General features: G+C 36.2%; 1 protein-coding gene across 1 annotated transcript in view; it reads left to right on the top strand.

The window, feature by feature from the left end:
* cxadr (CXADR Ig-like cell adhesion molecule) overlaps positions 1–15,267 on the top strand; it is a 154,630-nt gene that overhangs the window by 85,323 nt on the left and 54,040 nt on the right. Inside the window, exon 2 of the mRNA XM_034179014.1 lies at positions 121–290. Within this exon, the coding sequence (XP_034034905.1) occupies positions 121–290 (170 nt within the window). The remainder of the gene's footprint in view (positions 1–120; positions 291–15,267) is intronic.

The raw sequence follows: 15,267 nt of genomic DNA, 5'->3' as shown, positions 1-15,267 counted from the left end.
GCTAGCGGATTCCTAAAAACACACAAAGTGAATAATGTGTAAATAATTTAGAGGTGATTCAGCAGTGATACCTGAAACAAATCAAGCTTTTAAGTATGTTTTCCCCCTGTTTTTGTCCAGGTTGTGCCTGTGGTTTGGAGATCACAACTACTGGGCCAGCATCCATAGAGAAGGCCAGTGGTCAGAGTGTGAAACTGGACTGTCAGTTCACTCTGGCACCTGAAGACTCTGGGCCACTCGATATTGAATGGAGCTTGCTGGCCTCTGACAACCAGAAACAAGACATAGAGGTGTGTGTCATGCTTATGTTCACTGAACACAAACACTCTTCATTTTTACCCAAGGCCGTCAAATATGGCCATCAGGTATTGCGAATGCTTTGCATCTGTCCCTCTGTCTGTCTGTGTTCAGCATAAATCCAGTCCTATTACTGCCAGAGTCTTCAAATTTACAGAAAACATTATTGGGACACAGATCTTGGACAAGTTCAAAGATGGCTAACCTTGACCCATTTTAAGAGGTTAAAAAATCACATTCTGTTTCAAACTGTTCAGTTCTGAGTTTGAGTGATGGGCGTGACAACCAATCATAGTAGAGCTGCATTGTGACATCAGTGGCTGGTCTCTCCAAAATTGCTTTATTTTGTATATTTATATACATGTTTCTCATATATTATGTAAAAGCTAGCCAAAAATAAACAGTTCTAAAACTGAAAATGCTGTTTTTGGAACCTAATAACACCTCTGAACTTATTTGCAAGCCATAAGCCATCTCACAGTTACGAGTGTGTGTGTCTGGGATAGTCTATAGCTCTTCTGGGTCAGCGGTCACGGGGCCCAAACAACGGTTTACTCCAGGCTTAAACAATACGGCTGAAGATTGCATGCTTGCTTTCTTCTTCACTGCTGTCACAATTGCCCATGTTATTGCTCAGTCTTATGCGGCTGAACACCACTTGTCCCTGTAAGAAATTGACACTGACCGCACAGGACCACATAACAAGTTAGCATGCCAGCTTCTCGTTTGTTACCAGACAAATCGCTCCGCTAGCAAAGAACAGTGAGACTAAACACTGACAGGAGCCAAGAAGTTATCAGTCTGTCCATACTTGGCGTGTCCAGGCCGGGTGAAGTTTCCCGTGTTGAGTCAAATTAAGCCGCAGGCTCGTGGTGGTGCCTTTCCATCTCCACCCATCTTCCTGGATGCTGCCCGGCGGGGTCATGGGAATAATGCCGCTGAATCACTAGTTAGCATCGCTTATGGTCAGAACTACAATGGTATCTGATCATCTTTGAACCTCAGACTTTTGTTCTTGATTAATGAAAACATTCTTGTTCCATGAATTTCATCTCTAGCGGCAGAATACGAATGGCTCCAGTTGTCCCTCTGAATCATGGCCCCAGTTAAGAGAAGAAGATACAGCTACAAGCTTTTTAACTGCAGCAACTTTAAGATGGGCTTCTGGAGCTGGAATTACCGCTGCTGCTGGCACCAGAGACACAAAATACTGATAAACACAGAGAAATCAGAAGATACAGGGTCTCGTCTCCAGCCAACGGAAGTTAATCTAGAAGATGGACGACATTCAGAACCAGGCCGCCGACCACGCACAACGCATCCAGAGTCTGGAAACAGCGATGGATGAGTTGTGGCAGGAAAATAAGTTTCTCTGCTCCAAGCTTTCTGATCTAGAAGGGCGATCTAGATGCAATAACATCAAAGCCCCATAGACCAAGAGGGGCAAGGTACTGTCCCCTCTTGGTTACAACTTGAGGCTCCCGATGTCAATAACGTCTCACTACAAACACTTTTATTTTCGAGTGTTACATTAGAGAATCTGAATCAGCAAAATTTTGTTTTGAGAAATTCTGTTAATATCTTGCGTCAGATTAAAATTGGAAATCAATTCCCTAAAGACTATTTATGCTCAGATTTGCAAAAATCCTCTTTTTAAACCTGAGCAGATGGATGCAGCATTTGACATTTGGAGAGAGAGGGGCTGATTTGTATATAAATGGTCATTTTGTTTCATTCACCCAACTACACCAAGTACAATATTCCAAATTCTCATTTCTTTTGCTATGTTCAAATTAGGCACTATTTGAAACAAACATTTAAGCATTTCAAATTTATTCCAAACACACACTCGTTTTATGAGAATCTGTGGCTTTCTCCCAACTCTAAACACTTGATTTCCAGGTTTGTTGATAGTTTCACTATTTGTGTTCTGGGCTAAAGAACCTAATTCAGAAGTATCACACGAACTATGGGATAAAGCCATATCAAAGATTCACTCCTGTTCTATTAACAGTCGCTATAGATTTATCCAGTACAAAGTAATTCACAGATTACATTACTCAAAGACAAAACTGAGCAAAATGTTTCCCACTGTATCTTCTCAAGGTGATAAATGTTCTTCTGCCGAAGGAACACTAGCACACCTGTTTTGGTTTTGCCCCTGATTATTTCATTTTTAGTCTGCATGTTTCAAATGGTTTTCTAAATGCTATGTTAGAGATATTAAACCAGATCACAATAATCCAATATTTGGATGTTGTACAGACAGCTTGGAATACACAGCTGATCTGTGGTTGGCATTACAACTCGGAATGGTAGTTGCTAAAAAACTTATCCTGATGACCTGGAAATCTGCCAACCCTCAGAACTTTGAACATTCACTTAGAGAAATGGTCTCAGTGATACAGATGGAACGTCTTTGTCTGGATAATATGGATAGACAACACAGACATGTTGCAATATGGGGACCCTTCCTGGCTCAGTGCCAGATTATTGCTCATGGATAAATGTTTCTTAATTTGTAAATTTGTATCTTAACATTGTTTTGTTGTTTCTGGTCTGGCAGTCTGCTGTTATTGCTTTTTGTTCATTTTTCTTGTGTTTTGTGTTTTCATAAAAATGGAAATTGAAAAAACATAATTAAAAAAAAAACAGAGAAATTACTTGGATTTAAATAGCCACTCACACGCGTTGGCTATGTTTTTGTCAAATGACCTCTCACCTCTCCCACAATGCAGTGCATCATCCGAGAGTGTAAGGTGGCTTATTTCACGGATGTTAGCATTGTGGCATCACAAGCTGGTAGCTAACTGCAAAACTCTGTTTTGTTTGTGTGTAAACATAACCTATGTGTCATATATATTATGTGAAAGCTAGTGAGAAATAAACACTTCTAAAACTGAAAAAGCTGTTTATGTAACCTGCTAACACCTCTGGAGTCATTTACAAGACATTTTGCAGGTTTTAGCATATGTGTTAACTTCTGACAACTCAAAGCTAACTTCTTATGGAGTTACATTTGTCATATTAATGCCTGCAAATACACAGAAGGTGATCTACAAATGTTCCTTGATTTTCACATCTTCTGCTCTTAAAACATAAATATTGTTTTTGATTGATTGATTTGATAGAAGGGCTTTATTGAACTTGTACAAATTGGACATAAGACAGTGGGATCTTAATAATGAATTAAACACCTGCAAATTATAAAGAACACAATGCTCATATGGCCGAGGGTATTTTAGCATTGCGTTACATTTAAATATTTAAAATACAGCAGGTCTTTTCTTGGAGCTGCAAGATTTTATTGAGGAGGCAATTACAAATATTGTATGTTGTTCTCATTAATTGGGTCCTGCCCAACCCGGTGTTCTGTACAAAGCCATGAAAGCAGCCAGTAAAGTTTTGCTGGTTTTATGCGATTAGGTTAAAGACCTGTAAAGTTCTTGATGTGCTCACAAAAGCCCTTTTTTTTAATTCTTTCTCTTTTATTTCTTCCAGACAGATATAAATGTTTAGTTGCCCTTTTTGCTATAAATCTTTGAAAAGTTTATACATCTCCTTTACAGCAGAGTTGTTTCTTTTCTGTGTTCAAACTAGGAATAGCACAGTACCACTAATATTGTTGGATCTGATACCCTTTTCTCTGATTTAAAATGACAAATTTCTTAATGAATACATTTCCACCTCACCATCTAACAAAACACCAACTCAGACTGTGAAATAAATATTCTACTCCGCTAAAGGAAAACATACAACTGGACTCGTATACGTATGTCACAGAAGTCTCTGATCAATTGGGCAGTGCAGTCTCATTTGAGGGCGTGCGCTAAAAGGTTAAAATATGATGCAATAATCCTACATCCGGGGACAGCCCTCACTGAATTTTTGGGCAAATTACACGGCAAACAATGTGAAAATGCAAAGAAAAGGTGACGATGTGGTGGAAAGTGGACGTGTTGCAGTTTGTTTATGACCTGGAGGTCATACATGTCAAGGCGGTTGTGCAGGTGAGAATGCAGCTATTCTGGCTAGCTGTGTAAGCTAACTTTTCCCAACACGACATCTCCCATTTGCCTCGTCTTCCGTTCTCCACTAGGAACTGAAAAAACTGCACTTTTGGCAGCTATTTCAGTGATTGCAGCTGAAAACAAAACAGTACACCATTTATCCATGTGAAGTTAAGTCCCTGTTAGTAAATGATATAATAATTGATCAACATATTGATTTTTTCTGCCTTACAGAAACTTGGTTACAGCAGGATGAATATGTTAGTTTAAATGAGTCAACACCCCCGAGTCACAGTGTCAGAATGCTCAAAGCACAGGCCGAGGAGGAAGATTAGCAGCAATCTTCCACTCCAACTTATTAATTAATCAAAAACCCAGACAGAGCTTTAATTCATTTGAAAGCTCGACTCTTAGTCTTGTCCATCCAAATTGGAAGTCCCAAAAACCAGTTTTATTTGTTATTATCTATCGTCCACCTGGTCGTTACTGTGAGTTTCTCTGTGAATTTTCAGACCTTTTGTCTGACTTAGTGCTTAGCTCAGATAAGATAATTATAGTGGGCGATTTTAACATCCACACAGATGCTGAGAATGACAGCCTCAGCACTGCATTTAATCTATTATTAGACTCAATTGGCTTTGCTCAAAATGTAAATGAGTCCACCCACCACTTTAATCATATCTTAGATCTTGTTCTGACTTATGGTATGGAAATTGAAGACTTAACAGTATTCCCTGAAAACTCCCTTCTGTCTGATCATTTCTTAATAACATTTACATTTACTCTGATGGACTACCCAGCAGTGGGGAATAAGTTTCATTACACTAGAAGTCTTTCAGAAAGCGCTGTAACTAGGTTTAAGGATATGATTCCTTCTTTATGTTCTCTAATGCCATATACCAACACAGTGCAGAGTAGCTACCTAAACTCTGTAAGTGAGATAGAGTATCTCGTCAATAGTTTTACATCCTCATTGAGCACAACCTTGGATGCTGTAGCTCCTCTGAAAAAGAGAGCCTTAAATCGGAAGTGCCTGACTCCGTGGTATAACTCACAAACTCGCAGCTTAAAGCAGATAACCCGTAAGTTGGAGAGGAAATGGCGTCTCACTAATTTAGAAGATCTTCACTTAGCCTAGAAAAAGAGTCTGTTGCTCTATAAAAAAGCCCTCCGTAAAGCTAGGCCATCTTACTACTCATCACTAATTGAAGAAAATAACAACCACCCCAGGTTTCTTTTCAGCACTGTAGCCAGGCTGACAAAGAGTCAGAGCTCTATTGAGCCGAGTATTCCTTTAACTTTAACTAGTAATGACTTCATGACTTTCTTTGTTAGTACAATTTTAACTATTAGAGAAAAAAAATTACTCATAACCATCCCAAAGACATATCGTTATCTTTGGCTGCTTTCAGTAATGCTGGTATTTGGTTAGACTCTTTCTCTCCGATTGTTCTGTCTGAGTTATTTTCATTAGTCACTTCCTCCAAACCATCAACAGGTCTATTAGACCCCATTCCTACCAGGCTGCTCAAGGAAGACCTACCATTAATTAATGCTTCGATCTTAAATATGATCAATCTATCTTTATTAGTTGGCTATGTACCACAGGCTTTTAAGGTGGCAGTAATTAAACCATTACTTAAAAAGCCATCACTTGACCCAGCTATCTTAGCTAATTATAGGCCAATCTCCAACCTTCCTTTTCTCTCAAAAATTCTTGAAAGGGTAGTTGTAAAACAGCTAACTGATCATCTGCAGAGGAATGGTCTATTTGAAGAGTTTCAGTCAGGTTTTAGAATTCATCATAGTACAGAAACAGCATTATAACCTTCAAATGATCTTCTTATGGCCTCAGACAGTGGACTCATCTCTGTGCTTGTTCTGTTAGACCTCAGTGCTACTTTTGATACTGTTGACCATAAAATTTTATTACAGAGATTAGAGCATGCCATAGGTATTAAAGGCACTGCGCTGCGGTGGTTTGAATCATATTTATCTAATAGATTACAATTTGTTCATGTAAATGGGGAGTCTTCTTCACAGACTAAGGTTAATTATGGAGTTCCACAAGGTTCTGTGCTAGGACCAATTTTATTCACTTTATACATGCTTCCCTTAGGCAGTATTATTAGACGGCATTGCTTAAATTTTCATTGTTACGCAGATGATACCCAGCTTTATCGATCCATGAAGCCAGAGGACACACACCAATTAGTTAAACTGCAGGAATGTCTTTGAGACATAAAGACATGGATGACCTCTAATTTCCTGCTTTTAAACTGAAGTTATTGTACTTGGCCCCACAAATCTTAGAAACATGGTGTCTTACCAGATCCTTACTCTGGATGGCATTACCCTGACCTCTAGTAATACTGTGAGAAATCTTGGAGTCATTTTTGATCAGGATATGTCATTGAATGCACGTTAAATAAATATGTAGGACTGCTTTTTTGCATTTGCGCAATATCTCTAAAATTAGAAAGGTCTTGTCTCAGAGTGATGCTGAAAAACTAATTCATGCATTTATTTTTTCTAGGCTGGACTACTGTAATTCATTATTATCAGGTTGTCCTAAAAGTTCCCTGAAAAGCCTTCAGTTAATTCAAAATGCTGCAGCTAGAGTACTGACGGGGACTAGAAGGAGAGAGCATATTTCACCCATATTGGCCTCTCTTCATTGGCTTCCTGTTAATTCTAGAATAGAATTAAAATTCTTCTTCTTACTTATAAGGTTTTGAATAATCAGGTTCCATCTTATCTTAGGGACCTCTTACAACCCCTGGCAATAATTATGGAATCACCGGCCTCGGAGGATGTTCATTCATTTCATATATGGACTCACTCAATTCTGAGGAATAAATTATGGAATCACCCTGTAAATTTTCATCCCCAAAACTAACACCTGCATCAAATCAGATCTGCTCGTTAGTCTGCATCTAAAAAGGAGTGATCACACCTTGGAGAGCTGTTGCACCAAGTGGACTGACATGAATCATGGCTCCAACACGAGTGATGTCAATTGAAACAAAGGAGAGGATTATCAAACTCTTGAATTCCACAGTGGAAGTGTGCACAGTCAGAAATTTTAGTCTATAAAGTCTAACATTATCACCATTGTTTGTTTGTTTGTCAATTTTTCATATATCATAATGACATTTTTAGACTAATAGCCCGATAAGAACTGATTCAATTTTCAAGGTCAAAGGTTAAAGTCAGGTAAAATCTTGGAAAATTTGAAAAATCTCGATATTTAACATTGAATTAATTTTCCCAAATTCATAACTCTGTCAGATTTCTTTCATATCTGACAGTGTTATGTAGGATGGTATCCTTTAACGACTGACGAAGTTTGATCCAGATCTGATCCAGATGACAGATTTTGTGGCCATTTAAAAGTATTGGCAATTAAGCAAGATGTTTATCACGCAGTGCTGCCATCACCTGGAGTAAGGTGCAAGTGCAATGTCTGAGAGTTTCAAGCTTCACAATAAGATCCAACCAGGATCTTATTGTGAAGGGACCTTTATCTTAGGGACCTCATAGTACCATATCACCCCAATAGAGCGCTTCGCTCTCAGACTGCAGGCTTACTTGTAGTTCCTAGGGTTTGTAAGAGTAGAATGGGAGGCAGAGCCTTCAGCTTTCAGGCTCCTCTCCTGTGGAACCAGCTCCCAATTCAGATCAGGGAGACAGACACCCTCTCTACTTTTAAGATTAGGCTTAAAACTTTCCTTTTTGCTAAAGCTTATAGTTAGGGCTGGATCAGGTGACCCTGAACCATCCCTTAGTTATGCTGCTATCGACTTAGACTGCTGGGGGGTTCCCATGATGCACTGAGCGTTTCTTTCTCTTTTTGCTCTGTATGCACCACTCTGCATTTAATCATTAGTGATCGATCTCTGCTCCCCTCCACAGCATGTCTTTTTCCCGGTTCTCTCCCTCAGCCCCAACCAGTCCCAGCAGAAGACTGCCCCTCCCTGAGCCTGGTTCTGCTGGAGGTTTCTGCCTGTTAAAAGGGAGTTTTTCCTTCCCACTGTTGCCAAGTGCTTGCTCACAGGGGGTCGTTTTGACCGTTGGGGTTTTTCCGTAATTATTGTATGGCTTTGCCTTACAATATAAAGCGCCTTGGGGCAACTGTTTGTTGTGATTTGGCGCTATGTAAATAAAATTGATTTGATTTGATTTAAGATATGCATTGATGAAATGTGTGACTTCCATGTAAGATCTTCATCAATCATGACTCCTAAAAATTTCATTTCTTTTACCCTTTGTATATCCATTCCATCTATTTGTAATGACACATTATTTTCTTTCGCTCTATCATTAAACAATATGAAATTTGTCTTATTAATATTTAGTGACAATCTGTTTATATCAAACCAATGTTTAACTTTTTCCAACTCTGTATTTATCACTTGTGCTACTTCCTGTATATCTGATCCAGAGTAAAACAGTGTTGTATCATCAGCAAATAAAATGCTGCCAAGCACATTGGATACATTCACAAAATCATTGATATACAAAATAAACAGTTTGGGTCCAAGTACCGATCCTTGTGGTACTCCATAAATAATGTTACACAATTCTGATTTGGTATTATTTATCTGAACAAACTGTTTTCTATTTTGTAAGTAGCTTTTTACCCACTGATGTGCAACACCTCTTATTCCATATTGTTGTAACTTGTGGAGCAATCTTGAGTGGTCTATAACATCAAAAGCCTTTTTCAGGTCAATAAAAATACTTACAAAATAATCCTTATTATCTATTGTTGTTGATATTTTCTCTATTAGTTCCATAATTGCCATAGCTGTCGAATGTTTGGTTCTGAATCCATACTGAGCATTATTTAAAATATGATGTTTCTCAATAAATTTATCCAATCTTGTTACAAAAACTTTTTCCATAATTTTAGAAAACTGTGGAAGCAATGATACTGGCCTGTAATTAGAAAAATTATGTTTGTCTCCATTTTTATATAATGGGACTACCTTAGCAATTTTCATTTCATCTGGAAAAACCCCAGTTGACAGAGACAGATTACAAATATAAGTAAATGGTTCAATAACAATTTCTATTATACTTTTTACAGTCATCATGTCTAAATCTTCATGGTCAGTTGATCTTTTGCTTACACAGTTTTTTACAATATTTCTTATTTCATCTTTTTCCACATTGTCCAGGAAAATACTATTGACCGTATTTACCAATGTACATAATTTATCTTCTATTATTGGTTTATTTCCCACCAGACTTGACCCTACATTTGAAAAATAATCATTAAACCCATTTGCAACTTCTTTTATATCATATATCTCTTTATTTTCCTTAACAAAGTAATTTGGAATAGTTTCTTTCGTTCCATCACTATCAATCACACTTTTTATAATTCCCCATGTTACCCTCATATTATCTTTACTCTTATTTAGTTTTTCACTGTAATAATCTTTTTTTTGTTTCCTAATTATTGTTAATAGTTTATTTTTATATTTTTTGTATTTATGTTCTGATTCCTTTGTTTGCAATTTTAAAAAGCACCTGTATAAATAGTTTTTCTTTGCACAAGCATTTTTTATTCCCTTTGTCAGCCATGGTTTATTTACTCTTTTCTTACTAATTTCAATTAATTTACAATTTTTATTGTATGATTTCATCAATATTTTCATAAATGAGTTATATGCTACATTAACATCACTGACATAAACTTCTTCCCAGTTTTGATTTTTAATGTCATATTTTAATGCCTCTAAGGCTTTTACTGACTTATCTCTTTTAAAGTTTATATCAGTTTTTTTGTTGTACCTATTTTTATATTTAAATATTGAAAAAATTGGTAAATGGTCGCTAATATCTGTCATGAAGATCCCATTCTTGATAATTTCATCTGTTCTGTTTGTAAATATATTATCAATTACCGTTGCACTTTGCGATGTAATTCTGGTTGGTTTTGTTATCAAGGGGAATAACCCCAAACTATACATTGTATTCACAAAATCACTTAATCTTTGGCAGCTGGAGCTTTCTATGTTAATATTAAAGTCCCCACACATAAAAAGCGTTTTGTTTTTAATTTGATGGAATAATTCAATTATTTTATCTGTAAATTTCACAACACAAGAATCTGGTGCTCTGTTCTTTCACAGATAACTTTCTGGCTTTAAGAAACACTATAAGAAATCAAGAAAAAAAATTGTGGCAGTCAGTAACGGTTACTTTTTTAGACCAAGCAGAGGGAAAAAAAATATGGAATCACTCAATTCTGAGGAATAAATTATGGAATCACCCTGTAAATTTTCATCCCCAAAACTAACACCTGCATCAAATCAGATCTGCTCATTAGTCTGCATCTTAAAAGGAGTGATCACACCTTGGAGAGCTGTTGCACCAAGTGGACTGACATGAATCATGGCTCCAACACGAGAGATGTCAACTGAAACAAAGGAGAGGATTAGCAAACTCTTGAAAGAGGGTAAATCATCACGCAATGTTGCAAAAGATGTTGTTTGTTCACAGTCAGCTGTGTCTAAACTCTGGACCAAATACAAACAACATGGGAAGGTTGTTAAAGGCAAACATACTGGTAGACCAAGGAAGACATCAATGCGTCAAGAAAGAAAACTTAAAGCAATATGTCTCAAAAATCGAAAATGCACAACAAAACAAATGAGGAACAAATGGGAGGAAACTGGAGTCAACATCTGTGACCGAACTGTAAGAAACCGCCTAGGGGATTGGGATTTACATACAGAAAAGCTAAACGAAAGCCATCATTAACACCTAAACAGAAAAAACAAGGATACAATGGGCTAAGGAAAAGCAATCGTGGGCTGTGGATGACTGGATGAAAGTCATATTCAGTGATGAATCTCGAATCTGCATTGGGCAAGGTGATGATGCTGGAACTTTTGTTTGGTGCCGTTCCAATGAGATTTATAAAGATGACTGCCTGAAGAGAACATGTAAATTTCCACAGTCATTGATGATATGGGGCTGCATGTCAGGTAAAGGCACTGGGGAGATGGCTGTCATTACATCATCAATAAATGCACAAGTTTACGTTGATATTTTGGACACTTTTCTTATCCCATCAATTGAAAGGATGTTTGGGGATGATGAAATCATTTTTCAAGATGATAATGCATCTTGCCATAGAGCAAAAACTGTGAAAACATTCCTTGCAAAAAGACACATAGGGTCAATGTCATGGCCTGCAAATAGTCCGGATCTTAATCCAATTGAAAATCTTGAATGAATGAATGAATGAATGAATGAAAACTGTTTATTTCGAACATTTGATACAACAACAATTACAAGATAGATCAGTAAAGACAACAACAAAAAAGTTCCTACTGTGTACCCAACATGTCCGAAAAGGGGTAGGGTGAAGCATCAGCTTATTTATCTCTACCCCTTCTTCCCCACAACCAGTAATACCCTTTGCCACATATACACATAAATTCCTACACACCTAAACCGATATCAATATATATATATATATATACATATATATACACATACACATACATATACACATCAACATACATACACATATACATATATACACATATATATACACAAACATAAATATACACCTACACATACCTACTTACATACAAAATACTATATATTTACAAGCCGAAGCAAAAAACAAAAACACCCTAACCCTCATTACCCTTCCTCCTCCCTATACCCAGAAAAAAACATATTTTTGTACCGCTGTTTGAACTGGTTCATGCTTGGACATTGCTTGAGCCCCACTCCCAATCTGTTCCACATCCTCACCCCACAGACAGAAATACAGAAACCTTTTAATGTTGTTCGTGCCCACTGATGCTTTAAATTAAATTTCCCCCTCAGACTGTAATCCCCTGATCTGTTAAAAAACATATTTTTAATATTTGCTGGAAGTAAATTGTTTATTGCTTTATACACAATTTGTACTGTTTGAAAATGAACCAAGTCTGTGAATTTTAAGAATTTGGATTGTAAAAATAGTGGATTTGTATGATCTCTATAGCCAGTATTATGAATAATTCTTATAGCTCTTTTCTGCATTACTGATAGTGATTGTGTTGTACCTTTATAAGTATTACCCCATACCTCTGCACAGTACTGTAAATATGGTAAAACCAGTGAGCAGTAAAGAATGCGGAGTGAGTTGTGGTCCAGAATATGTTTCGCTTTGTTTAGAACTGAAATGCTTCTTGACAGTTTACTTTGTATATGTTTTATATGAGTCTTCCAGTTTATCTTATCATCTATTATCACCCCCAGAAACTTATTTTCATGTACCCTTTCAATATCTACCCCCTCGACTTGTAACTGAACCTGTATGTCTGTATTACAATAGCCAAATAACATGTATTTTGTTTTACTTAAGTTTAATGATAATTTATTTCTGTCAAACCATATTTTCAATTTTCCTATTTCTATACTGATCCTCCTCAGTAACTCCTGCAAATCCCCCCCTGAACAAAAAATGCTTGTGTCATCTGCAAATAATACTAATTTTAATATTTTGGAAACATTGACAATATCATTTATATAAATTAGAAACAGTTTTGGACCCAATACTGACCCCTGTGGGACGCCACAAGCATTGTCCAGCACTTCACAAACTGTTTTCTGTTACTTAAGTAGCTTCTCACCCAGTGCAACACCAACCCCCTAATCCCATACTGTTCAAGTTTATTGATTAATATGTCATGATTAATTGTATCAAAAGCCTTTTTAAGGTCTATAAATATTCCAACTGAATGTAATTTGTGGTCTATGGCGTTTGTAATCTCCTCAACTGATTCTATTAATGCAAGTGATGTTGAACTATGTGCTCTGAATCCATATTGACTATCAGTAAGTAATTTATGTTTATTTATGAATTTGTCTAATCTATTATTGAATAACTTTTCTAATAATTTGGAAAATTGTGGAAGCAAAGAAACAGGTCTAATTTGTGAAGTGGTGTCTATCCCCAGTCTTATGCAGCGGCACAACCTTAGCTATTTTCATTTGATTGGGAAATTTACCGGTTTGAAATGATAAGTTACAGATGTATGTTAATGGTTCTACAATCCATTCAATGACCTGTTTTACCACCACCATATCAATTTCATTTAAATCGGTAGATGTTTTATATTTACAATTATTCACAATGTCTATAATTTCTTTTCCATCCACTGCTGTGAGGAACATTGAACAGGGATTTCTTTCTATGAGATTATTATCCCAATCCTCAGGTTGGGAATCGGGAATTTTTTCTGCCAAGCTTGGTCCAATATTTACAAAAAAATTATTAAAACCGTTGACTACCTCATCCTTATTTTCCTTCTTGACATTATTATCAATGAAATACTGAGGGTAACTCTGTTTTTTATTACCATTTTTGATAATGCTATTTAATATATCCCATATTCCTTTAATATTGTTTTTGTTATTATATAATATGTTACTATAATATTCCTTCCTACATACCCGTATAATATTAGTTAATCTATTTTTGTATTTCTTATATCTATTTTCTGCCTCTTTAGTCTTTAGTTTTATGAATTCTCTATACAGTGTATTTTTCTTATTACATGCATTTCGTAACCCTTTCGTCATCCATGGTCGATCTTGGATTTTTTGTTTTCTGTAGTCTTGTTTAATTGGACAATTTTTATCATATAATGATGTAAATATTTGTCAAAAAGTTCATATGCACTATCAACATCACTTTCACTGTATACCTTTTCCCAGTTTTGCTCCTGTAAATCCTTCTTTAGTGTGTTCATGTTTTCCTCTGTCCGCACTCGCCTGTATTTTATTTTCTCCTCTGGCTGATTCCGCCGATGGTTTCTATTATAAACGATGAAAACTGGTAGATGATCACTAATGTCATTGATTAATAATCCACTCACAGTGTTATTCTCAATATCATTGCTGAATATATTATCAATTAAGGTAGCACTATGGGATGTAATTCTGCTTGGCCTGGTGATTTTTGGATATAAACTCATACTGTACATTATACTGATAAATTCATCTGTTATTTTATGCTTATTTGGATTGAGCAGATCAATATTTAAGTCACCACAAATGAACACAGTTTTTTGATTAGTTTTTGAGAACATTTTTCCCATACAGTCAGTGAATGTTTCAATACTAGATCCTGGTGCTCTATATATACAGCTGACTAATACATTTTTGCTTTTTTCTTCACATATTTCAATAGTTATACATTCTAATAAGTTATCAATCACAGTTGTCATATTGTCTACTATTTTATAATCCATGTTCTTATCCACATACACAGCCACTCCTCCTCCACTCTTATTTTTTCTGTTTACACAATTAAATTCATATCCATCCAGTTCAAAATCCATTCCTTTATCTTCATTGATCCATGTTTCTGATATAGCAATTATGTTATATTAATATTTTTTTAAACTGACTTAAATATTCTTTAATGTTGTTAAAGTTTGCATATAGACTTCTGCTGTTGAAATGTATTATTGATAATTTGTTATCCGTTTTAATGATCCGATTAAACTGTTCATCTGTATAATAGCAACAACTGTCATTGATATTTGAGAAGAAATTATTGTCCGGGTCTATATCGTGCTCCAAGTCCAGTACATTGTGGTCTGTGTATTTAAATGTTCTCAGTTCTACTTTTCCATGATCAGCAATCCTTTGAGTTATATCCTTCTTGTCTCCAGATGTAGATGAATAGGTAGTAGATGAATAGGTTCCTCTGGTCTGTGTCATGGTGTTGTGATGTGTTTGTGTCCTCATACCTTATTGGTCATATTTGTCCAGATCCCCACTTTAAGAAACACTATTGTTCATATTTGTCCAGCTCCTCCATGTTCCTTATTGCCATGACTTTTGCTTGTTCTGGTGATCCGTTCAGTTTGATGAATATTTTACAGTTTGAAGTCCATGTGTGCTGGATTTTTCCCTGTTTCTTCAAGAAGCGTGC

Source organism: Thalassophryne amazonica, chromosome 9 (genome assembly GCF_902500255.1).
Source record: "Thalassophryne amazonica chromosome 9, fThaAma1.1, whole genome shotgun sequence".
Taxonomy (NCBI): Eukaryota; Metazoa; Chordata; class Actinopteri; order Batrachoidiformes; family Batrachoididae; genus Thalassophryne; species Thalassophryne amazonica.
The sequence above is the reverse complement of the archived record's forward strand: the minus strand, read 5'-3'. Positions and strand labels throughout refer to the sequence as shown.